The sequence below is a fragment of the Dryobates pubescens genome, chromosome 29 (genome assembly GCF_014839835.1).
Source record: "Dryobates pubescens isolate bDryPub1 chromosome 29, bDryPub1.pri, whole genome shotgun sequence".
Lineage (NCBI taxonomy): Eukaryota > Metazoa > Chordata > Aves > Piciformes > Picidae > Dryobates > Dryobates pubescens.
The window spans coordinates 3,727,259-3,752,157 of NC_071640.1; the positions used below are offsets into that span (position 1 = coordinate 3,727,259).

The window sequence follows — 24,899 nt, forward strand, 5'->3', positions numbered from 1 at the left end:
CAAAGTAAATAACACCACTGCCCTACACAATGTTTGCTTTATTGAAGCAAAAATAGACTGTGTTCTGTTGAGGGGATTAACATCTGATGGATTCATCCTTGGGGTGCTTCTCATCTTACCTGTGAAAAGGGCCATTCATATAAGCAGCAGTGCAACAGAGCTGAAGATCAACTCTAACAGAATTAGATAACAATTTCTCAACTCTTTATAATGAAATTGAGCTTGCTGTAGTGCTTGCAGGTTCTGTTGTCTGCTGGCTGCTTCTGCATGGTGTCTATGATGCATGTTTCTGCTTGAAGCAGACCTGGGGAAACGGACCAGTGGAAGTCCCATCAGTGCTTTAACAGTTGGAGGGTTTACCATTTGTACAGGACTGAGCTGTGTTTAATTACTTGAAGCTATTTGTTAATATGGTTAAAGATCATAGAATGTTTTGGGTTGGCAGGGACCTTACAGATCATCTAGTTCCAACCCTCCTGTCATGGGCAGGGACACCTCCTACTAGACCAGCTTACTCAAGGCTGCTTCCAAGGCTGGAGCCTCTCTGGGCAGCCTGTTCCAGTGCATCACCACCCTCATGGGAAAGAATTTCTTCCTAATGTCTGTTCTAAATCCAGCCTCTCCACTTCTGAGCCATTACTCCTCATCCCATCACTGCAAGCCCTTGTAACAAGTTCCTCTTCAGGTCTTGTGTTGCGCACTTCAAATCCTGTAAGGCTGCTCTGAGGTCTCCCCAGAGCCTTCTCTTCTCCAGGATAAACAACCCCAACTCTCAGCCTGTCCTCATGGGACAGGTGCTCCAGCCCTCTAATATGCCTTGTCACCACACAGCATTAAACTTTCTTAGTACTAGACTTGGATTTAGGAACACAATGTCAGGTGTAAGTTTCTTACTTGTTTTAGAGAAAAGAGAATTTCCCCCTTCAAGTTCTCTGAGTAGCTTTGGTTCTAAAATAAAAGTGACTGAAGTGCTGCCTGTGTTGTGAGAGAAGCAACTGACTTGTTCTCTTGTTTTGCCTTGACAGAACAGAAGAAAGAATCTCTCTGTGGCATCCACTGCTAGCTTGTCATCTAGCATCTGACCCTCGGGGAAGGCCATCATGCAGCAGCCTCCACAGGCTGTTCCCGCGGGAGCAGCAGCCCCACCTCCTGCCGGCGTTGCTCGGAACATGTACTGGAGGAACAGCTCGCTGGGCAAGCGAGCAAACGCAGCAGCGGCAGCCCCGGTGCAGCCTGTCACAGACCCTTTTGCCTTCGGCAGACAAACCCCCCAGGGTCCCCCTTTAGATAATCCATCCAAGGGCAATGCACTGCTGATGCAAAGCCCTCCCCCAGCCATGTTTCCACAGAGTTCACCATCCTGTGCAGCAGACAATCCTCATGGACTGCATCCGTATCTATCAGCTCCTCTATCTCAGCCAGGAACGAACAGCAGTACCTTTTCTAACGTTCCGGTTCCCTCGCCGTCCCCTGGGTATGTTATCAATAGTACTGCAGAAGTGCATCCAAATGCAGATCCTGGACTACTTGGGCATTATAATACAGGAGCAGCAGCTGAAAATTCTTTCAGTGTGCATCCTGGAATGGTGCCTGCATCAAACAAACCTGGAGGTAGGCAAGACATTAATAGAGATCCAAATGACGTTCCTCCAGGACCCAATGCAGCAGCACTCTTCCCTCCACCTCCTCAGCAGCCTGTGTCTCAGTGGAGGCCTGTTCAAGGCAACCTGCAGTCTCCAGTCCGGAATTTTGTGCCCTATCCTGAGCCTTCTTCTCAGATTGATGTTCATAACATTTCTCAGTCTTCTGTTAGTGCTTCTCATCCTCCTCCACAGATGAATTTGCAGCAAGGCCCTGTACACCAAGGTATTCCACAGAACACCATGCAAGCGCCTTTACCTGGTTGTGAAAAGAACGGGAAAAGTGGCTCTGTGAACAGCAGTCACCACATGAACAGTGTCCAGCCTGGCAGTGTGTTTAGGCAGAGCACAGGAATGCCCACCACGTGGCCAAGTCAACCATACCAGGAGCAGTTCTACCCACAGCCACCTCTCCAAGACCCCAGTTTTGTCATTCCTGCACCTCAGGAGAACAAGCCCCAAACCCAGCCTCCAGATGTGTCTGAAACATCAAACAGACCTTATCCCACAGATTCAGGAACTCTCTCCATGTTTTTCAAAGGGGATGAGGCGGAAAATGAAGAAATCCTTTCATCTGACAAAGATTACATGGTGGAGAAAGCCGAGCTTGATGCTTCTCAGCCCAATTCAGCATCCTTGTACGGTCAGACAGCGCATCCCCAGCGGGTAGCGACCAACGTGCTCTCTCAAGGGCAGCTGGGTGCAGGTTCAGGCAGTGAGATGGGACAAAAAGGAATGGATGTCCAGTACTTCCCCAAACTTGTAAGCCAGCAGGAGATGCAGGCTTCTAAGCACTCTCTGTTTAGTAGTGATGACAAGGCACGTGCAAGTGACCTGTCTGGGAACGGAGGGTCGCAGTATGAAAACGTGGAGAACCTGGAGTGCATTCAGAATCAGGAGGTGTTGCCAAGTGAACCACAGAACATCAGTGCTTCATCCCCTGCTGCAGGCCCTGATCTGTATCGATACGGATCCTTTCCAGGTCAGATGCTTCCAAAGAATGCTGTTGTGAGCCATGCTGAAGGAGGACCAAATCTGGAGGCACCTGATCCATTACCTCATCCTGTCCGACCAGACAGTGTATCTTCAAACTATAGCAACCTTAGCCATAGGAGTGCTTCTAGCTCAGCAAGACCTCAAGAGCAGGTTGGTACCTTTATTCAGCAAGAAAGTGGGAAGCCTGATGAGGAATCTTCTGCCAGCTTCTTCAAACAGATTGACTCCTCTCCTTTGGGAGGTGACTCAAGTGAGCTAAACCTGAGCAAGAACTACCATGCTAATCTCTCCCAGCCTCCCACTCCAAGTCCTCCTAAGCCTACAGGAGTGTTCCAGACAAGTGCAAATAGTTCTTTTGAACCTGTGAGGTCCCATGGAGTTGGTATAAAACCTGCAGAGATTGACCAAGCAAAGATGGTGGTTGAATTAAGAGAGAACCACTCAAACCAAAAGAATATCAAGAAGAATACAGCTGTGCTGGCTGCCTCCCCAGGTAATCTTGAACAGCCACCAGATAATCTGGAAACTATTTTCATGCCTCAGGTACACCCACTGCCTCTTGCAGCCACTGGGGAAGCTGGAAATGTGTTGCACTCTGGACCTGTTGTGGAAAACATACAATCAGTATCTGAGAGAAGGTCCTCAACAAGAGCTCAGGGAGCAGTTAAGAAGTGTGACAGCCCAGCAACAACTTTGTGGGCTCATAATGAGTTACCTAATTTTGGGGGAAATGTTCTTCTAGCTCCTGCTGCTCCTGCAGTGTATGTACCTGCCAAACAGACTGTAGAAGTCATTCAGCCACCAGAGGAAGGCCTGTCTAATCAGCAGCCAAGTAAACCAGGGACTATTGCTGTGCACCTTTCCCAGGTTGGAAATATATCTTCTGAAAATCTTGAGAATCCTCCCAAAATGGGAGAAGAGGAGGCCCTCCAGTCTCAGGCAAGTTCTGGTTATGCAAGTTTGTTGTCTTCTCCACCTACAGAGTCTTTGCAAAATCAGCCTATCCTGATTGCTCAGCCTAATCAAAGCTATAACTTGGCTCAGCCAATTAATTTTTCCCTTTCTCTATCTAATCAGCTAAGCAGCAATGAAAACAATCAGCCCGTGAAGGACTCTGGGGTTGGGGACAAGCCTGCAACGGGTCCCCAGGCTTCACACGCCGGTGGGATTGTTTCTGGGGAGAACATGCCATTACCTGTGATGCAAGTTGGATCTCTGTTAGTCAATGCACTTCCAAACACTAATCTGTTAAAAAATAATTTGTTACAAAGCCCTGTTAATTCCTCTGATCCTGCCTCTAATCAGCCTGCAAACCTGCTTATGAAAACTCCGCTTAGTTTGGCTGCAGAAGGGCAAAAGAATGTTCATGTGGAAGGTTTTGTTCCTGAATTTGCTGGCAAGCCAGGGTCTAACTCATCTGTTTCTTCTGGGACCAATCTCCCCAGTGGAAGTGCACTGGTCCCCCCTGGTAACTCTGTAGTGCAGGCTGCTAATTCTGCACACCATCCAAATAGCAACGAGGAAGCTGCTGGAGCGCTTGATTTCACACTCTCACGGACGTTGGAGAAAAACAGTGCAAGTAATTCTGTCCAGGTGCATAACCAGTCACTTGCTGGAGGTCCAGTGTATCCTCAACAGCCTGCTGGTAGTGCTGGTCAGGTGGGTCCCGAGATGCATGACCAACAACATTTCTATCAACAGGTGACAAAAGATGTACAGCACCAGGCTGTGTCAGACAGAGCTGTACCGGGAGCGTTGCCATCCCAACCACAAATGCAAGCAGCTCAAATTCAGCAGCCAACATCTGGGCAGTCCTCAGTTCCTTCAAAAAACCAAACTAAAGCCCTGCCAGCATCCCAGCAGCATGAGAACCAGGTGCTGAGTAACCATCCTCAAGCTGCTAGTCCCCAGGAGGCCAGCTCAGCACAGCCCGCAGCAAGGTACGATGAGACGAGTCCTGATAAGCAGCCGGCACCTGGGCAGCCAGCAGGTGCTCCAGCTTCCACAGCCCCTTCTACCACCACTGGTCAGGCAGCCATGCCAAGTGTGCAGCAAGACCTGCGGCGTCCATCCCTGCCTCAGACTCCTCAGGAAGCCTTTGGGCCGCCCCAGAACCCTTATGGCTACTACAGAGATCCGTATGATGCTTACCAGCCTCCGTACCCACCGCCTTACCCTGCAGACCCCAGAGCAGCAGCTCTTTATTACATGGTAAATGTTTTCTTTCATTCCCTTGCCCCCCTCAGTATGTTTCTAGGAATTTTCATCTTTGCATTACGAGTTGAAGGAGTTGTGTCAGGGTCAACATTCAGTGCAGCATTCATGGTGAAGTATTGGATTGCAGGGAATAGCCAAAGTTCAAGTCACAAAACTTCCTAGACAAAGATCAGAAATACTTCAAGTGGTTGTTAATGCCAGTTGCAGTTCTCACAGATGTCAGCAGCTGAGAGCCATTTATTTGGGTCTTTGGGAAAAAATGGGCAGTTACAACTGCCATGAATCTGCACTTCACTTGGCTCTGCTGGAGTGAGACCAGAGGAGGCCACAAAGATGATCACAGAGTGGAGCCCCCTCTGCTGTGAGGACAGGCTGAGAGAGTTGGGGTTGTTCAGCCTGGAGGAGAGAAGGCTCTGGAGGGACCTTCTTGTGGCCTTTCAGTGCTTAAAGGGCTGATCAGAAAGCTGAGGGCAGATCAGAGCCTGTTGTGAGAGAGCAAGGGATGATGGTTTGGAACTAAAATGGGGAGGTTTAGACTGGAGATTCTGTGATTCTATAACTGCTTTAGGGGCCCAGCTGTTCAAATTTGGTGCCTATCTGGTGCCTGAATTATGAAGAGCTTAGCAGTGGCAAACATAGTGGTGGAGCTGCTTTAGTCCAGGTGTGATACTTTGTTTTCTTGAGTTTAGGATATTAATAGATCTGAATAGAGCTTGTCACAACAGCTATGAAAAGCTGTGCTATTGTATAGCTGTCACAGTTGTGGTGTGTGTGGTGGCTTGTTTGGTTTTAAAGGAGTATTCTTGGAGGTGGGAAGCCTCTGCCCTTACATGTCCAATCTCTTTTCTAGGATAGCTATGGACAGTATGACCCACGGTACAGACACTATGACAGCACCAACGCTGCCTACATGGAGCCTGGGAGCTATCGGTATCCTGAGCCTGAGCGGCCTAGCTCCAGAGCCAGCCACTGCTCTGACAGGCCCTCTTCTAGGTATGCAATGCCTGAGCTGAGTAAAGATCTGGTGTGCCCTGAAGCAGTGAGTGTCACAATGCCTGCTGGAGTTTGAGAGCACAAGCAGCACTGAGAAGTTCAAAAGCTCTTTGTGTGCTGCCATAGGAACGCTCGGTATCAAATGCCACAGCTGAAAAGGATATGGTTCTGCAGCCTTCTCTGTTGCTAACTCTTTGTTCCTCCTTTCATTCAGTTCTCTGGGTTGTTGCTGGTTTTTCTGCCAGGCAGGAGTTCAGTCTGATGGACAGAGTGCTGAGGTTAGCTCTTTTTCACACACGCTGTGAAGGAGCAGTGTGGGCTGTGGGTTTGTCAGTCAGTACTGGTTCAGTTTCTGGCTGGCACTGAAGCCATGGCCCGAAATTTTTTTCATAAACAGCCCTTCAGCACCTTCATCTGAGGCTTGCCTCACAAGCATGGCTGTGTGTGTGACCTACTGACCCATGGTTCAGATACTGGGGAAAGAGAGATGGTGAATCAAGTGGACACATCCTGGTGCTGTCAGGTTAATTTGATAATTGCTTCCACTGTGTGGGTGAACTTTCTCACAGAACCCCCACTCCATGCAGCTAAGGTGCTCTGTGGGTGTGTTTCACACACTGACTTCACCATGGGTTTTGATGCAGGTAGCACATGAGTTATAAGGAAGCTTAAAAGCCTCAGTCTGTCTGATTATATGGAAGAAAAACAAAAGAAAGAGGGCAACGGTGTGTTCAGGTGTTCCTTGTAAATATCAAAAGCAGAAATTAAATCTCCAGTATTCCTCAAGCAAGAAGCAGCAAATTGCCTTCCAGGGATGACATGCTTTAATCATCAGAAAGCAAAATGATTTGTGTGAACCTCAAGTTAATGACAAAATGTTCCTGTTGCATTATCTGGTGGATGGGTTTGCAGCTTTCCCAGAGAGAACCCCAGTTATCTCTCTGGAAATGATGAAACCCTTTGTAGTATTTGTCTGTTGTTGGCAGCTCACTCATGGAGCAGCCTTCAAATTAAAAATGTGCCACTTTGCTTACCACCTCCAGAAGATTATGGGGGGGGTGGGGAGGTGGAGGGTGTGTGTTTGCTTTGAGCAGTATGGAACAATGGCTGCATGTGATAACCTCTGTCATTATCTTAAGGGGATCTAAGTGCACTGTGAGATCTTGTAATGAGATAAGAAGCTCTGGGAGCACTTCCTGGGGTGTGTTGCTCTTATCTACTATTCTCATAAGAGGCTGAAATCCCTATAGGTGGCCTTGGGCAGATCAAAGCCTGTTAGGAGTAGTTCTGTCAGTTGATTTGTGAGGTGACGTTGCAGGCAGCTGTGGACTGTGGTTTGGTACTGCAGGGCAGCAGAGTCCAAGAGTGGCTAAGTCAGTGTGATATAGCATGGCTGAAACTTGCCCTTGGTGCAGCAATTGCTGATAATGCAGCTTTGTAAACTCTGCTTGAGGAGAAAGAATAAAATCATTCTGAAGGAGACTGAGAAGGTTGGTTGAGTGGATAAACCTGATCTGATAAGATCAAACCTCCTCCTCCTCCTCTGCAGGGTAAGTGCTATGTTAACAAACTTCCCACGTATTCCAGGGAGGAACATCACTCAACTTGCTTGGCCACTTTGGAGTTGTGTGATGAGTTGTAGAGGAGCCTGAAAGTTTCCATCATCCCACACTGACATTAATTATCTTGACCTCCTGTGCCTGTATGTGTGCATGTGCTCATGAGTGTCTACACACTTGGGTAATGCATATACACATGTCTATCCATACACATCAATGTGTAAACCTCTCCCCACATGTGTATGTAGACACTACATTTTTCATGTAACATTGATCTTCTGCCTTGTCTCAGAAGTTGTGGGATGGTGTCCTAAAAGAAGTGTGCCATAAAGGCTCATAATTTTTCTCTTCCCATTTAAAAGTATTGTAGTCCTCTTCTGTATTCACACTCACTTTTGTGTTGGTTTTATTCAGGTGCTCGTGCTTGTTCTGTTCATTTGGACAAGCAGTGTTCTCACATGGGCTCTGTAAATGAGTATTGTTATTCTTTCAGTCCTCTAATTGCACAAATGAGAACCAACCTTTTCCTACTGTCCATCTGAGCCTATTTAGAAGGTTATTAAACCTGGGAGTCTGAATTGATTTCTGCAGTGATGTCCTGCTGTAAAATTGCAGCTCAATGCCTCATTTATTCACTGAGATGTTAAATGCAGTGATGTGCAGATACTCAGAACATTGCTGCCTCTGCTGAAAAGCTGAGCTTGAGAAGCAGGCTGAGCACAGAGTGGAAATAAAACGTTGGGATTGCATCAGTGCTGGTCCTGCAGGGTTAGTGTTCTGTGTGCCTGCCAGCCACAGGCTGCCATCAGCTCCTAGTCAGCAGAGTGATGGAATATTGAGTTCTTCAGCCAGGTAGTCTTAAGAGTTACAGTGTACTTTGCTTTTGTCTCTTTTGTTACAGTTTCATACTAGTGCCAGAGGCTACAGTAGCAGCCCCGGAGGCTGAAACCTCTGCTCAGATTCATCAGCAGGATCTTTTTCTTTCTACAGGCTGTTTTCTGCAGATCTGCTTTGTTCTTTGTCCTTTCAAACAGACCAAGTTGCAACTGTGAAAGGCCTGTAGTGATAGGATGAGGGCCAATGGTTTGAAATCAGAGAGGAGGAGATCTAGATTGGATGTTAGGAACAAGTTGTGCACCGTAAAGGTGGTGAAACATTGGAAGAGGTTGCCCTGGGAGGTAGTTGAGGCCTTGTCCCTGGAGATGAATTCAAGATCAGGCTCAACAAGGCTTGGAGCAGCCTGACCAATCAGCAGATGTCCCTGCTGACTGCAGGGGGGGTTGGACTAGATGACCTTTGGCATTCCTTTCCCACCCCAACTATTCTATGATTCTATGAATTATCTATGAGAGAGGCAGTTCATGTCCTAACCCTTTCTCACAAGCCCTTCTCCAGACTGTAGTCCTATTTTCAACCCCAGGAGATGTACCACAAAGCACTGTTCAAATTGAGGGACAATTAGTTCATCACTTAAGTTACTGACTTCACTGTTGAGACAGTTCAAAGGATGCTGATTATAGTAGTAGTAGTTTTCATGATTAATTGTCTGTTAGTAGTTAAACTTAGCACCAAAGCAGTTAGCAAACCCCCCTGAGTTACTGTATGGTGGGAGCTGCCAGCTTTTGATGGCACACAACTGTTTAGTGGTATATTGGTTTGTAAGGTTTCATTTTATGATTCCTTGCTTTCCTTTTAAGTGTGAAACTCATAATTTATCCCTCTGCTGACTTCAGAAGAGGCTGCAGAAGGAGTTATAACACTTTTAAACCTATGTTCTCTCTTTCAGGCAAGGATATCCTGATGAATATTATGGAAAAAGTGGATGGAGTGATTATTATCCAGGCTATTACCCAAACTCATATGATTATGGAGGTAAGGTGTCAAAATGAACTCTGGGTTGCTGTAGAAAACTGCAAGTTTGAACAAAAGTTTATGGGGGAAGAGAAACTTTTAAGATCAGAGAATTGGTTTGGCTTTCCATATTAATTAGGACTGTTTCTTCCACAACCAGCAAGAATTGAAGTTATGCTTGCTCAAAATTGATCTTTGGCCTTGCTTCAGTTCTTAATACCATGCCAGCCTTCCTGGGTGGCTTTTATTCAATAGAAGTAGTAAAGAGAAATTGAAGTAAGTTTTCCCTTCCTTACCAGACTTGAATTCACCTTCCTATGGTGAAAGACACCATTGTCAGTCTACAGAATAGTTTCCTTCAGTGTATTCCAACTTGTCATTTACTGGGGTGTATCCCTGGTGTGCAACCTGCAGGCAGACCTCTAAAGTGAATTTTAGATGAGTGTAAACAGAAATTGACTCATGACTGGAATTTGGTTTGGTCTGTGATTATCTGAATGCTCCCAGAGATAGACTAGTGTTGGAAAGCTGAAGGTAATGACTCACTGGAGTGTCTGGGAGAGAGAGAGCAACATCTGTCCACATCCTGAGGCAATTAGCATGATAGTATCACACAGATTTTGTTAATATTTGTTGAGTTATCATGCCATAATCAAGTTTTAAAGCTGCTGGAGCAGATTTCTGTCTCTGGTGGCAAACACTGCTCTCTGAAGAGTATGGAGTTAACTCCAACAACCAAGTTTCTCTGAAAGGTGTGAAATTGATTTTGTTCAGTTGGGGTTTTTTTTTGTTTGCTTCAAAAAGTGAGTGGACATTTATATAGCTTTATGTACATTATTCTGATGTATTCCTTATGCTTCAGGAGCAAATCAGGATGTAACTAAAGAGAAAACAGTAGGGAAAAGGAAGGTTTAAAGGTAATGCTTTTCAATGCCTAAACCATTTGCTTTTCTCTTCCAAAGACCCAAGGCACTGGGAGCGTTACTCAGCATATGACCCCAGGTACAGAGATCCTAGGTATCAGAGCTACTGGTATGATGCTGAACACAACCCTTACCAGAAGAGAGAAGCATATCCATATGGCAACAGGTTTGTCCACATTCTTAAGGATCTTTCCAGGGCCTAGGTGCTGATGACCATCAGAGATCCAGTGTGTATATCAGAGTGAAGGAAGATAACCTGGTTTCTTCAGGGCTGAGTCCCACATAGTCAAATGTGTCACCAGAAAATTGCATCGTGGCAGTGAGTGTGAAGGCAAATGCTGAGGCTTTGCTTGGACACTAAGAGAAGTGCTTTTTGCTGAAGATGTGCCCCAAAGCCTTCAGATTTTATGAGCTGTTGTGATAATTGTATCAGGCACCAGAATTTCAGGGTGTCCTGCAGCTTGTAAGTAAAATCCTCTACAGTACTCGTGCATCCTGTGGCAGAGTTAAGAAAGCACTGTTACACATTTCACAGATGTATCTCAGCAGTCCTCTCTGTAGCTTTAACAGATTAAAAAGCAGGTGAGCTGCCACGTTACTTTCAAGAAAAGGCTTTAAGGCAGCAGGACTTGTTTGCAGATCAGGTGAACATCCTGTGAGTTTTCCTAGAACATGATGGTGGTGGTGGAGTCCCCATCCCTGGAGGTGTTCAAGAGGGGATTGGATGTGGCACTTGGTGCCATGGTTTAGTAGTCATGAGGTGTTGGGTGACAGGTTGGACTTGATGATCTTTGAGGTCTCTTCCAACCTTATTGATTCTGTGATTCTATGGTCTTGATCATGAATATGCTGGATAAACTTCTTGAAGAAATATTGGTTTATTAACTTCACTGAAGACCTCAATCTAGGAAATTATCTACAAACTCTTCTAAAGTTAGGTAGATAAGTGTCCAGTGAAGTCAGTTCCCTTGGGCTTTGGGTAATGAAGGGAATTCATAGTATCATAGTATCAGTCAGGGTTGGAAGGGACCACAAGGATCATCTAGTTCCACCCCTGCTGCCATGGGCAGGGACACCCCACACTAGATCAAGCTGGCCAGAGCCTCATCCAGACTGGTCTTAAACACCTCCAGGGACGGTGTCCCAACCACCCCTTGAACCTTATGAAGGGACTTGAACCTTATGAAGGGACTTGAACCCTATAAAGAAAGACTGAGAGAACTGGGGCTGTTCAGTCTGGAAAAGAGAAAGCTGAGAGGGGGTCTTATGAATGTCTATAAATATCTGAGGGGTGGATGTCAAGATGAAGGTCTCAGGCTCTTTTCGGTGGTGCCCAGCGATAGGACAGGGTACAACAGGTATGAGCTGGAACACAGGAAGTTCCACCTCAACGTGAAGAGATGCTGCTTTACTGTGGGGGTGACAGAGCATTGGAGCAGGCTGCCCAGAGAGGTGGTGGAGTCTCCTTCTCTGGAGACTTTGAAAACCCACCTGGATATGTTCCTGTGTGTCCTGCCCGGGGTGATCCTGCTCTGGCAGCGGGGTTGGACTGGATGCATCATCTCCAGAGGCCCCTTCCAACCTCGAGGACTCTGTGATTTCTTTGTTCTTCAGGCATGACCGATATGAAGATAACTGGAGATACGATCCTCGTTTTGCTGGGAGCTTTGATGATGAGTCTGAGCCCCACAGGGATCCTTATGGAGATGAGTTTGACAGGCGCAGTGTCCACAGCGAGCATTCCGGTCACAGCCTCCGTAGCTCCCGCAGCATTCACAGTCGCCAGAGCAGCTTCAGCTCTCGCTCTCAGCAGGTGAGTTTCCAATGGTCCCATCAAGTATCCTTTCAGCTGAGTCTAGCTCAACCTGAGGGGTGGGTGAAACATCAGAAATACAGATGTATTTTGAGGCCTAGCTTGGGAAATGTGTTCTGAAAATGTTTCTTCTTTGAGTGAAGGCTGTTCTGTAATACAGTTTTGAACTTAATATTTATCACAGTTGTCAAGAGAACTTTAACCAAAATCAGCACTCAGCTGTGCAAGTTGCCACACACAGAGAAATGGAAAATTTCCTCTACTGAATCCATTTGCTGTTTGTGAGAACTTTGCCCTTCCTGTGCTTTGGCTGTAGTTGATAATGTGCCTGGCTTTGTGTTCTGTGTTTTTTCTCATCACAAGCATGAATGCTGCTGCTGAACTTGGGATCTGTTAGAAGACTAACTCCATATTTGTATGATGCTATTTTGACTCCCAAAGCAAACCCCAGATCTAACTGATTTCTCACCTACTTATGCTATAAGTACAAGTACCTGAAAACCACAGAGACTCTTTGGGTTATTTTTGAGATAAGGTCTTTGGGATGTGTCATTTTAGCTCTAGTCTCCTGTATTGGCTCATCATGTTTCTTTCCAGTCTGACCTCCAACTCATTCAGTAATATTTGAAGTAGTCTTAGAGGTTGTAGTGAGATGGTGGTTGGTCTCTTCTCCCTCCTATCAAGTGACAGAATGAGAGGAAATGGCCTGAAACTGTGCTGTGGGGAGGTTTAGGTTGGAGACTAGGAAAAACTACTTCAAGAGTGGTGAGGCTTTGGAACAGGCTGCCTGGGGAGGTGACGAAGTCACCATCACTGGAGGTGTTCAGGAAACCTATGGACATGGTTAAATGGCCATGGTGGTCTTAATTTGACAGTTGGAGTTGATGATCTTAGAGGTCTTTTCCAAGGGAAACAATTCCATGATTCTGTGATCATTTAGGCATTTCTCTTTTGGCACCTGAAGTCACTTAGGCATTCCTCAGGTTGGATCAGCTGAGATTTTTCTGTCACAGTGGAGTTCAACAGCAACACTCAAACCTGTAACTCCTCCTGTAATGTGTATCTTCACACAAGCACAGCCACTGTTGTGTGAGCACTGAAGAGATCCAATGGTAGCAGTAAAAACACTGAAGGAGATCACTTAGATCTGTTAACTGTCTCCTCTAGCCTGTTGCTGCAAGTGTCTTGGGGGGTGGTTTTCTCCAGTGCAGGGATGTTGTAACCCTGATTTATAAACAGTACAAAGACTCAAAGCTGAGGCGATGCTGACTGCCTCTAGTCCTGCTTGCAGTGTTGCTTGCTCTGTGTAACTTGATGCTCTGCTAACAGTTACTAATATGATCTGTTTAGAGCCAGCTGTACAGAAGCAATCATGATCTAACAGCTAATACCTATGAAACTACTGCACAGGCAGTGTCGCTCCACGGGGATTATCCATATGGAGGATATGCTCCTAACTTTGATGGACAGCAGCCTTATGCAGATTATGGCTACCCGACTGAAACTGGATGGTCAGCTGTAGAGCAAGGTATTGGCACCACTGGGGAAGGAGGAGGGGAGATGCTGTGCTTCTGAGGGTGTCTAGCAGTAGCAGTTTGCACTTCTGTTAGCGTTTGTAGCATGTGAGATGCCCTTCCTGTGTTCATGGAGCCTGTTGACAGGAGAGGAAAGCTATTTTGCAGCATATGGGCACATGAACAGTTTTGTTTCCTTTTAAGTGTGAGAATAAGTTGCTGAAACCTGGGTGTGTCACAGAGCAGTAGCAGCTGGACAGTTTGCTATTAAATGCTGCATACTCCCATCTGTAAATGCCTTTATTATGGTTAGATTTGTAAACTACCCTGCTTGTGCTTCATGGGGAGTCATTAAAGTTTAACTTTAAACCAGGTTTTTCCATTCTTTTTTTCTTACCATGTTGCTGGTTCTCTGCTAAAAGCTTTCCCAAGAGTATTTGAAAGTGTATCATTAGCTCTAAAGATATATTTGTACAGAGGTTACAGATGTGTGTCTGATACAAGCAAAGCTCCTGCACTGCAAAATAATCAGTGCTGTAGGTCAAGTTTGGTTCTTGGTGTTGCAGATCTTTAGGACTGTAATGGAACTGATTAGTTGTGGCTTAGAATGCTTAGCCCAATTGAATAGCAGGGGTTTTTCCACTAATACTGCAGGATTAGTGAATTGGATAAATGCATCAGCAAGTTTGCTCAGTTGCAGGACAGGTTATTTGTTCTTGTTGTATCATTTTATTGTGTTTTTCCTGTTTCAGCACCTCTAAGGCCCTCAACGCCTGAGAAATATTCAGTGCCTCATATCTGTGCCAGGTTTGGTCCTGGGGGCTTCTTAATTAAAGTGCTACCAAACCTGCCTTCAGAAGGACAGCCAGCTCTGGTTGAAATACACAGTATGGAGGTAAAGTCCAAAAGGAAGGAGGGAGGTGTTGCTTTTGAAGGTGAACAGGGAACTTCCTGACTTCTTTCTTTAGTATGTCAACACATCTACCTTTATCTGTCTGGGCTGCAACCATAACTAAAACAGTTACTTCAGCTCCTTATTTTGTTCAGATGGAATCCTTATATCCTCTAAGGGCTGGATTTGTGTTTGTCTCTGTGTTGCTTTTTGCAGAGACAACATTGTCCTCATACATCCTCTGCAGGGCTAGGGGCTGCCTGCCATCTGCAGGGACTGGGGGTTGGATTTCATGGCTATATTTTCATTCTTCTTGTGCCCCCTACAAAGAAATGCTGTACTCAAGTGATGTAGAATCTATGGAAGGAGAGGCTTAGGTGGTGAGGGTAGAATTAATTGGTGAACTATTAGGGAACAGAATTGTCTAGAAGTACTAGAACATCAGCAAGAAAACTTGGGCTTGGCAGTGTTAGCTTTATGGTTGGACTTGATCTAAAAGTCTCTTCCAACCTAAGTGATTTTTCTCATTAAGGAGATGATTTTTTTGATGCTACAGGATGACTTCCATGGCAAGTAGATTTCATCATTTATTATCCTTAGGCAGGTTGCAAGTTGCCATGTGTGTTTTGTTTGAGCCTTGATTGCACTACAGGTTATGTTCAGGTCTGGGGATTTTATTGATAGAAAGCAAAACTCATAGTTGCAAGAATTTCTCATGGTTTGCATTTGTGTTTCAGACTATGTTACAACACTCTCCAGAGCAAGAAGAGATGAGAGCATTTCCTGGTCCTCTTGCCAAGTATGTTCTTAGAGATTTCAGAAATCACTTTCATGCATTCAGAATTTATTTCTTCATTGAACTTTTGTCTGCAGATTAAAGTTGATTTAAGCTACTTGTGGCTTTTCACCTACCTCAGCAACACATGAGCTTTGCATTTGTTCCTCATTCTAACCATAATAATAACCTCTGTGTTTAAATTTGTCTCTTCTTTCTTTTCTCTTTTCCCAGGGATGACACCCATAAAGTGGATGTTATTAATTTTGCACAAAACAAAGCTACACAGTGCTTTAAGAATGAAAATCTGATTGACAAAGAATCTGCAAGTCTGCTTTGGGACTTTATTGTCTTGCTGTGCAGGCAGAATGGGGTATGTCTCACTGCTGGGATTTTTTCTCTCCTAAAATATTTTATATTCCACACAAAAGGTTATCTCTGTAAGACAAAAATATGTCCATAGGTGTTACAGGTGGCCAAGAAGGCCAATGGCATCCTGGCCTGCATCAGGAATAATGTGGCCAGCAGGAGCAGGGAAGTCACTGTGCTCCTGTACTCAGCACTGGTTAGGCCACACCTTGACTACTGTGTACAGTTCTGGGTCCCTCAATTGAAGAAGGACATTGAGACACTTGAATGTATCCAGGGAAGGGCAACAAAGCTGGGGAGAGGCCTTGAGCACAGCCCTGTGAGGAGAGGCTGAGGGAGCTGGGATTATTTAGCCTGGAAAAGAGGAGGCTCAGGGGAGACCTTATTGCTGTCTATAGCTACCTGAAGGGAGGTTGTAGGCAAGAGGGGGTTGGCCTCTTCTCCCAGACAAGCGGCACCAGAACAAGAGGACACAGTCTCAAACGGCACCAGGGGAGGTTTAGGCTCAAGGTGAGGAGAAAGTTCTTCACAGAGAGAGTTGTTAGCGCTTGGAATGTGCTGCCCAGGGAGGTGGTGAAGTCCTCATCCCTGGAGGTGTTCAAGAGGGGATTGGATGTGGCACTTGGAGCCATGGTTTAGTAGTCATGAGGTCTGTGGTGACAGGTTGGACTTGATGCTCTTTGAGGTCTTTTCCAACCTTATTGATTCTATAGTGACTGATCTTGGAATAGTTCACAGATTGATGGATCCAGTGGAGTGGTCACTTGTCCTCAGGTGCTTAGAGATGCTGTTTTTAACACAATGCTCTTGAACTGCCAAATAAATTGAAGGCAGTGGTGGAACAACAGGAATTGGTTTTGGCCTTGTTTTTTCTCTTCCTACAGACTGTTGTGGGAACAGACCTGGCTGAACTTTTGCTCCGAGATCATAAAACAGTGTGGCTTCCTGGGAAGTCTCCTAACGAGGCAAATTTGATTGATTTCACTAATGAGGCTTTGGAACAAGTTGAAGAGGAATCTGGTGAAGCCCAGCTCTCCTTTCTCACTGACAGTCTTATAACCACAATTGACAGCCTGGAGAAAGAGACAGAGAGATTCAGGGAGCTGCTGCTTTATGGACGCAAGAAGGTGAACGCTTACACTCTTGTCCCTAACGCTTGATGTGTCTTGCTTTGTTTACTTATTTTTAGGCATCAGATAAAATCTTGTCTGTGACTTGCAGAGCTCATAATATTTCATGAGATGGAAAAAAAAATGCTATGCCCTGCAGTTTAATATAAGCCAAAGTTGTGTTAATATTGTTAGCATTTGATCTAAACAAGCACTTTAAAGCTCAAAGTGCTGCAGTAAAACAACTGCAGTAAAACAACTGCAGTAAAACAACCATTGTTTACCTGAGCAGTATGGTAAACTAATTTCTGTATTAATTAGGATGCCTTGGAGTCTGCCATGAAGCATGGTTTGTGGGGTCACGCTCTGCTGCTTGCCAGCAAAATGGACAGCAGAACACATGCAAGAGTTATGACCAGGTACTCTTTGGCTTGTTGGTTAGTACAGTGTGATTCTTTACTCTGCTAATGAGGTAGAGGCATCTTGATGTCAAAATCATGAGTTATCTCTAGTAGCTTATGGAAGAATTTTACTTGAACTTTATCTGTGTATTTGGTTGTCATCCTCTGCTTTATATTCTGGAGCCTTCTGGCCATAAACTTAAACCTGAGAAGTTGTTCTGTGCCAATTTTGTAATGGCTGTTTGACCAGTGTGGACTTGTTTGAGAGGTGCTGTTTGTCACTTTGTGCAAAAACCCAACTGTCCAGCTTGGTTGAAGGCCAAGTAACTCTGTACCCTTTATTCTGCTTGCCTGAAAGAAGCAGATGTTGTGCCTGCTATGTTTATGGACAGAAAATCTTTCAGCTTCCTGAGCCTGTGAAATCATGTACTAAGTCTAGTCAGCTGGTGAGAGAATCCTGAAACTCCTCCCAGCTTGGACTGAGCTGTGGCAGAGTAGCAGACCCAGTTAACCAGTAATGTTTTGCTTGTGAACTGGACAGCTGCTTATTCAGTGTAGTAGTTTCAAACAGTACTTCCTTCTCTCAAACTAAGCTAGATGAACTGCCACTGAGGCTTTAACTGCTCTCAGTACACTTTAACTGCTTACCCCATCTTCATGTTCTGTTTCTGTCTCTGTAGATTTGCCAACAGTCTCCCAATTAATGACCCTCTGCAGACTGTTTACCAGCTCATGTCTGGAAGGATGCCAGCTGCATCCACGGTAAGATTTGAGTGTGAGCTCCAGCTGAGGCTAAAGGGCTGCAGTGAGTAGTGTAGGTCACAGCAGTGATCTTTCCATGTGCTTTGCCTGGAATTGTCAGATAAGTTGTTTTGGTCCTTTTTAGGTTGAAACTCTTTGCCCATGCAGAGCTCCAGTCACTGATTTGACTAAGTAATTCTTCTGATTTTAGTGCTGTGGAGATGAGAAATGGGGAGACTGGAGGCCTCATCTAGCAATGGTGTTATCCAACTTGACCAATAATGTGGACTTGGAATCCAGGACCATTGCTACCATGGGAGACACTCTTGGTAACTCTTGGGGAATAAGCAGGGTGATGACTTGAAGGAAAAGCTTCCTGAAAGCTTTAATGACTCAGCTGATGTTTCTGACAACAAGGAATTGCTTTGTAAAACATGAAGTGGAAGAGTTTTATATGGGTGTATCTCTGTTGTGAAGGTGTTTGAATGCAAAGCCAAAGCAACACAGAGCACAGAATTGCAGTGTGCCACTGAGAGGAAATCCTCTGAATTCTGTCCCTTATCTCTCTACAGCTTCTAAAGGCCTGCTGGATGCTGCTCATTTCTGTTACCTTATGGCCCAAGTTGGTTTTGGAGTGTACACAAGGAAGACAACAAAGCTTGTCCTAATTGGATCAAATCACAGGTTGGCTTTCTAGGTTTCTTGGTGGGGGTTTTTTGGTATGGGTTTTGGGTTTTTGGGGATGTGTGTGGGTGTTTTCTTTTTTAGGTGTTTGGTTTTTTTCAACACAACTTTTTAGATGCAAAAATGAAACCTTAATGACTTGAGAACTGTGCTGCTCCCCTCATCACTAGCCACAGCTAGTTTGGAGCCAGTTGTCTGATGCCCTATCCTTGTCTGAGGACTGCTGTTACGTGTCTGATGGAGCTCCATTTCTGACTTCATTGCAGATTCTTCATTGTCAGCAATGTCTCAAGGTCAATAATACTTTTCCTCTCCCATTCCCAATAGCTTGCCATTTTTCAAGTTTGCCACCAATGAAGCCATCCAGAGAACAGAAGCCTATGAATATGCCCAGTCACTGGGAACTCAGCCTGGCTGCTTGCCCAATTTCCAGGTGAAGAGCTGCTCCTTTCTGCTTTACTGCAAACAAAGAAGTGATTTCTTGGATGCATTTTGTCCTGCTTAGTATAGATGTGATAATAAGATCTCTGAGCTTTCAGCTGAAATGACAGGCTGCCTTTCTTGTGATGCCTCTGAGAACATTCTGACCCCATTGGTTTATTTCATCTGCTTGCATTGCTCAGGTTTTCAAGTTCATCTATGCTTGCCGGCTGGCTGAAATGGGACTTGCTGCTCAGGCTTTCCATTACTGTGAGGTGATTTCCAGAACTGTCCTGAAAGACCCACATTACTATTCACCTGTGCTTATAGGCCAGCTAATCCAGGTAACAGAATGAGGTGTTTGTGGTGTCATGTTGTAGATGCAGTTGGGTTTTTTGCTGCCTGGTTAACCTCAACTTCACCACCATTCCTCTCTCCAGATGTCATCCCAGCTGCGCCTCTTTGACCCGCAGATAAAAGAGAAACCAGAGCAGGAATCTCTGATTGAGCCTTCGTGGTTAGTGAGGCTTCGCCATGTGGATGGACAGATCAAGGTACAGAGTGCACTTCTCAGCATGGAGTGTCCTCTTCTAAGGATCACTGTGAATCCAGTTTCTTGATTCTGCTGATTCCAGAATCAGATGAGGTGGCTTGTGATAGCTTCCTGCCATAAAGTGCAGGTGGTGTGGTTTAAACTCTGGATTTGCCACACTTTAGTGCCCTGATAGTCCAGAGGTGCTGTATGTTATGAGACAGATTTCTCTTAGTGCTGTGATGCAAGGAGAATTGCAGGGCTCATTATGTTGCAGTAACTTCCAGGCAAGCAGCTCCAGAACAAGAGGACACAGTCTCAAGCTGTGCCAGGGGAGGTTTAGGCTGGATGTTAGGACTAAGTTCTTCATAGAGTGATTGGCCATTGGAATGTGCTGCCCAGGGAGGTGGTGGAGCCACCATCCCTGGAGGTGTTTAGGAAGAGACTGGATGGGGTGCTTGGTGCCATGGTTTACTTGATTAGATAGTGTTGGATGGTAGGTTGGACTCGATCTCAAAGGTCTTTTCCAACCTGGTTAATTCTATTCTAACTCCTGCTGTAAGCTGAGATCAACTTGATGGGGCCCTGAGCAGCCTGATCTTGTTGGAGGTGTCCCAGCTCACTGCAGGGGGCTTGGACAAGATAACCTTTGAGGGTCCCTTCCAACTTAATGTATTCTGTGATCTGCTTGTCAGAGTTCTGTGTGAATTAGTGTAGCTGCACTGGAACTGTGGAAACAATTACCATTTGTTTAAAGAGATCCGTTAGAAACTTGAATCCTGAGGTAGTTAAATAAGCTTCCACAACAGCAACAACAAAAACACACACACACAAGCCACCAGAAACCAAACCAAAAAAACCCCAAACAAAACAAATATTTTGGCCAAACTTGGCCTGCAGATGGCTAACAACTCATTTCTGGCTAAAACTTGGGTGCTGTTCTCCCTCTTAAAACTTCCTTTGCTGTCTGTTGCCTTGGTTATGAGCTCAGTGTCTTGTACAGTTTGTGAGATCTCGCTTTCTTGTGCAGGAGGGTACAATAGCTTATAACACAGACAGATCCACCCCAACACCATATGCATGTAGTACACCAAGCTCTGAACTGGACCATGGCAGCCAATGTGACGGAGCGGGAGCTGGTCGTGACATGGCTCCAGGTGCTGAAAATGCATTGCTAGCATCCATATTGCCCAGCATGGCTCAACAGATGCAAGGTGTGCAGCTGATGCCTTCAGGTTAGTGTTTCAAAACCTTCTTCCTGGCAGAAAATGAACCTTGCAGCTTGCTGGTATAAGAAGCCGCTTAAGAGGGTGGTAGAAACAGGGAGACTTCATTTCTGCATCCTGTCATTTTATGAGGTAAAATGTTCACAGACTGGAATGTTTGAGTCATGGCTCTTAACTTTCTTTCTGTGCTGCAGTATCTCAGGCTGTCCTTGATGGATCAGCTGCTATGATTCCTCCTGGTGACCAGGAAGCTGTCCGAAGTGTCCCTTTCTACCCTGTGGCTCCTCAACCTATCGGTCCAGGACCTGGCTTTACACCTCCAGGATTTTCAAATACCTATGGTGCTGAACCACCACCACTGTATTTAGGATCAGCACTGCCACCAGGAGGGCCACCACAAGAAACTGAGCCACGGTCAGAAGATCAGCCAAACATGGAAACAGGTCAGGGTTCTCAGTAAACAGCTTTCTGCCCTTACAAGGGGGATGAAGTATTTTGGGGAGTAATACAAAATACAGCAGTACTTAGAGAATAAGTCAAAGTTTGAGTAGTAAAACATAAAGCCACCATGTGATGGTACAGAAACATCTGGGGAAAGTTACAGAGGTCATTGTGCTTGTTTGCCTTAGTTTAAGAATGAGGTCAGCCTCAGCAGATGATGGTTGAGACCCTAAACAGATCATCACTGAGTGCACTGGGATCGGAAGTCGAGGTTGCAAGGGTTGTGACTGGAGCCTCTGGGCACCAGCTTCTAGGGTTCTGCTTAAGTTTAATTCTGTGACAGCAGACCCTGCCACGTGTGAGGGTGGGCAGAAGCTGGTTTAGAGGTGTGAAAAGCCTTAAATTCTGAGGGTGGTTGCATCCCTCATCCTGCTCTGACCTGCATTTGGAGCAAACATCACAGCCATGCAGGAGAGAAGTAAAATCAAAGCAGCTGTGGTTGCCATTCTTTAAAAGCCTCTTTCTAGCACAAAATTCAGAACTAGGGAAAGTTTTGCCTTAAAACTGGGGGTTTAGGGGCTTTTTTTGAGGCTCTTTTGGTTGTTATGTGTCTCCTAACATGATGTAATTTGGTTTTGAAGGAATGCAGAGGATGGCCCTGGAGTCTCCATCACAAGGCTCTTTCCCTGAGCAGCGAGAGGAGGATTTCTATGGCAGGATGGCTAGCATGGTACCTCTATTTCACACATTCTTTAGCTGTCATCTGCATTGCACCTCTTTGCAAACACAAGAATGTATTTGGGCTCTCTCTTGCTCTTCAGTGAGACTTGAAGCTTAGTTTTCCTTTTGCCTTCAATAGAATAAATAATGACAAACTAAGAGGAGAATTTTATCCATCATTTTCTTTAAAAGGAATGATTTTTCTTGGAAAGGGGGAGAGGGGAATATCAGGCTGCTGTCTGAGAACATTCAATTTCTTTCTCTGCCCTGCCTTCCTCTCCCACATTGCAGACTGATTCTTCATAGCCAGAAGAACTTAGAGAGTGCATCAGCAAATGAGGCAAGCAAGGCCCTAAAGAGCAGCTGTGTGACTGAGGTTTAAAAGCACAGAGTTGACTTCTGCTTGCTCAGGAGTGGAAGTGTGGAAGGTGTTTATCAAAATCCCAACTTCCTTTTTAGACTATCTAGTGTTTTCACTGTTTAAATGGCACTGAAGTTGGTATCTCCTTGGAAGTTAGTCTCCTGAAGTGACAATTGTTTGAAAGGATTCATCAGCCTGATCTAGTTGAAGATGTCCTTGCTCACTGAAGAAGGGTTGGACTAGATGACCTTTAAAGGTCTCTTCTAACCTAAAGCATTCTCTGGTTCTGTGATACAAACATTTTTAACAGGGATACATTTGGCAACTGATAAAGGATATGGAGACTTGTGAACTAGAAATTCATAGAATCAATAAGGTTGGAAAAGACTTCAAAGACCATCAAGTCCAACCTGTCACCCACCCCCTAATGCCTGAAGAAGAGGAGGTGCAGGAGAGACCTTGTTGCTCTCTACAACTACCTGAAGGGAGGTTGTAGCCAGGAGGGGGTTGGTCTCGTCTCCCAGGCAACCAGCACCAGAACAAGAGGACACAGTCTCAAGCTGTGCCAGGGGAAGTTTAGGCTGGAGGTGAGGAGAAAGCTCTTCCCAGAGAGAGTTGTTAGCCATTGGAATGTGCTGCCCAGGGAGGTGGTGGAGTCACCCTCCCTGGAGGTGTAAAAAAATGGCCATGGCACTTGAAGCTATGGTTTAGTAGTCATGAGGTGTTGGGTGACAAGTTGGACTTGATCTTACTTACAGAAGAAACAGGGATTGGATTTTTTGTGTTATTATTTTATGCTAGGGTTGCTTTATGAACATTAGAAGAACAACTTGATGCTGGAGGGGAAAAGAAAATGCAGCAACCACTCCCTTGATGTAGCATATTTCTCTTTCCTCTTGTGGGCTGGTTAACCTGCGCAGCAGTGTCCTGATGTAACTCTTTTAATGGACCAGTTCCATCATAGTGCAAGTACTTGGCCAGGCTCCAACTCTTTTTCTGTACCTCCTCCATGCCACAGGAGGTGCAAGGACCCAAATAACCAGTTTGGGTATCTTGAATTGTGTGGGGATTCTTGATAAAGGTGAATGTTGTGCAAATATTTAGCTGCTTGCTTATGATGCATGTCCTGGCTTTATATCTAACCAGGCACCAGGACGAAGATCCAGATCTGCATCTCAGTCTTCAGCACCTATGGTATGCCATGAGCAGGCTTCTTTCATTCACTAAATCTTTATTCTTTATTTATGGTTGGTTTTCTTTGGGGTTGTTTTTTTTTCCCCTTTTTAAATGCTTTTGTATCTCTTCCTATTACTAACTTTGCAATGAAGGAACTTGTTTAGCAAGGTGAAAGGTAAATCCATCACTCCAGCAGTAACAGCTTCATGCTTTCCTGTGTGTTTGTAATCTAGGGCTATGGGCAAAGGTCCAGGACAACTTCAGAGTCCTCTGCTCATTCTGTGGGACGGGAGAGATCCAACTCTGCAGCAAAGCAGCCCTCTCCTCCTCCCTCTGTTCCTGCAGGGAAAGAGAATAAAAAAGAAGCTAAAAAGGAAGCAGCACCTAGGAAGGTAACATTTCTAAGAAAGGTGTCTGTAGGGTGCATGTGGCCCAGGTATCCATTTGAGAGGGCCTGACTAAACTGTCTCAGTCTGGTGGGTGCAACTTTGGGCTCAGAGTTGGGGTCTCTAAGAGAAAATGAATTGTTGCATGAATGTTTCTTTTTACCTGCCTGTAAAGACAGTGGTGAGAGAATTAACTGAACAGATGAATGTCTTTTCAGACTGGTGCAAACTGGCTTCGCTGGTTGATGGGGAAGAAGAATGAAGCTCACCTTCCAGATGACAAGAACAAATCAGTAAGGCCCCAAGTCACAAAAATCTTTATATATCATTTTATTTGCTTTGGGTAGTGATAGGACTGGGGGGAATGGAGCACAACTAGAAATGAGTAGATTCAGATTAGAAGTTAGGAAGAAGTTCTTCCTCATGGGGGTGGTGAGACACTGGCACAGGTTACCCAGGGAGGTGGTGGAAGCCTCATCCCTGGATGTTTTTAAGGCCAGGCTGGATGTGGTTCTGAGCAACCTGCTGTAGTGTGAGGTATCCCTGCCCATGGCAGGGGGCTTGGAACTGGCTGATCCTTGAGGTCCCTTCCAACCCTGACAATTCTATGATTCTATGAAAAGGTTTCCCTGGATGGCAAATGAATATTGTTTTGACAAGCAGAGAAATAAGTAAAGCTTTAAAGATTATGCTTATTTCAACTCTGACTTGTAAAAACAAGTTAGAACTATTTCTTTTTGGTCTTAACAACTTTGAGCTCCTGGTCTTTGACTGTCATGTTCTTGTAGATTGTTTGGGATGAACAGAAGCAACGCTGGGTTAACCTGGATGAACCAGAAGAAGAGGTAAAAATCTGAGTGCTCCTTTCTCCAAGTGCAAAGCTAAAATCTGTGCTAGCAAACAGTTGTCTTTAATCTGTTACTGGCTCTGCAGAGCTGCCCTTTTGCTCAGTTTGGATTAAAGTGAGCAGCATTTTGAAGCTAATAAACAAGTTGCATGTTCCCAGCCTGCATCTTTATGGAGCCATTTTTATCTGTAGCTGCTGGTGTGGATCCAGCACCTGCAGCTGAATTTACAAGGGAGTTTGCTTTGAACTTAGTTCAGTGTATCTCTTCATAAAGGTTGCTATCATCTAGATAATTGATTATTAATTGAGTTGT

General features: G+C 45.2%; 1 protein-coding gene across 4 annotated transcripts in view; it reads left to right on the forward strand.

Moving 5' to 3' along the window:
- Positions 1–24,899, forward strand: part of SEC16A (SEC16 homolog A, endoplasmic reticulum export factor) — a 34,102-nt gene that overhangs the window by 3,420 nt on the left and 5,783 nt on the right. For 2 of the 4 annotated variants that reach the window (XM_054174153.1, XM_054174155.1), the window contains exons 2-25: positions 1,026–4,847; positions 5,704–5,846; positions 9,192–9,277; positions 10,219–10,345; positions 11,794–11,992; positions 13,343–13,520; positions 14,259–14,401; positions 15,136–15,197; positions 15,408–15,546; positions 16,427–16,669; positions 16,973–17,070; positions 17,733–17,814; positions 18,005–18,122; positions 18,366–18,477; positions 18,805–18,910; positions 19,101–19,241; positions 19,338–19,451; positions 20,460–20,664; positions 20,850–21,098; positions 21,738–21,826; positions 23,324–23,371; positions 23,587–23,745; positions 23,958–24,032; positions 24,528–24,584. In XM_054174153.1, coding sequence (XP_054030128.1) covers positions 1,101–4,847; positions 5,704–5,846; positions 9,192–9,277; positions 10,219–10,345; positions 11,794–11,992; positions 13,343–13,520; positions 14,259–14,401; positions 15,136–15,197; positions 15,408–15,546; positions 16,427–16,669; positions 16,973–17,070; positions 17,733–17,814; positions 18,005–18,122; positions 18,366–18,477; positions 18,805–18,910; positions 19,101–19,241; positions 19,338–19,451; positions 20,460–20,664; positions 20,850–21,098; positions 21,738–21,826; positions 23,324–23,371; positions 23,587–23,745; positions 23,958–24,032; positions 24,528–24,584 — 6,720 coding nt within the window. In that variant the 5' untranslated portion in view covers positions 1,026–1,100. The remainder of the gene's footprint in view (positions 1–1,025; positions 4,848–5,703; positions 5,847–9,191; positions 9,278–10,218; positions 10,346–11,793; positions 11,993–13,342; positions 13,521–14,258; positions 14,402–15,135; positions 15,198–15,407; positions 15,547–16,426; positions 16,670–16,972; positions 17,071–17,732; positions 17,815–18,004; positions 18,123–18,365; positions 18,478–18,804; positions 18,911–19,100; positions 19,242–19,337; positions 19,452–20,459; positions 20,665–20,849; positions 21,099–21,737; positions 21,827–23,323; positions 23,372–23,586; positions 23,746–23,957; positions 24,033–24,527; positions 24,585–24,899) is intronic. The other 2 variants (XM_054174156.1, XM_054174154.1) reach the window with 2 other exon arrangements.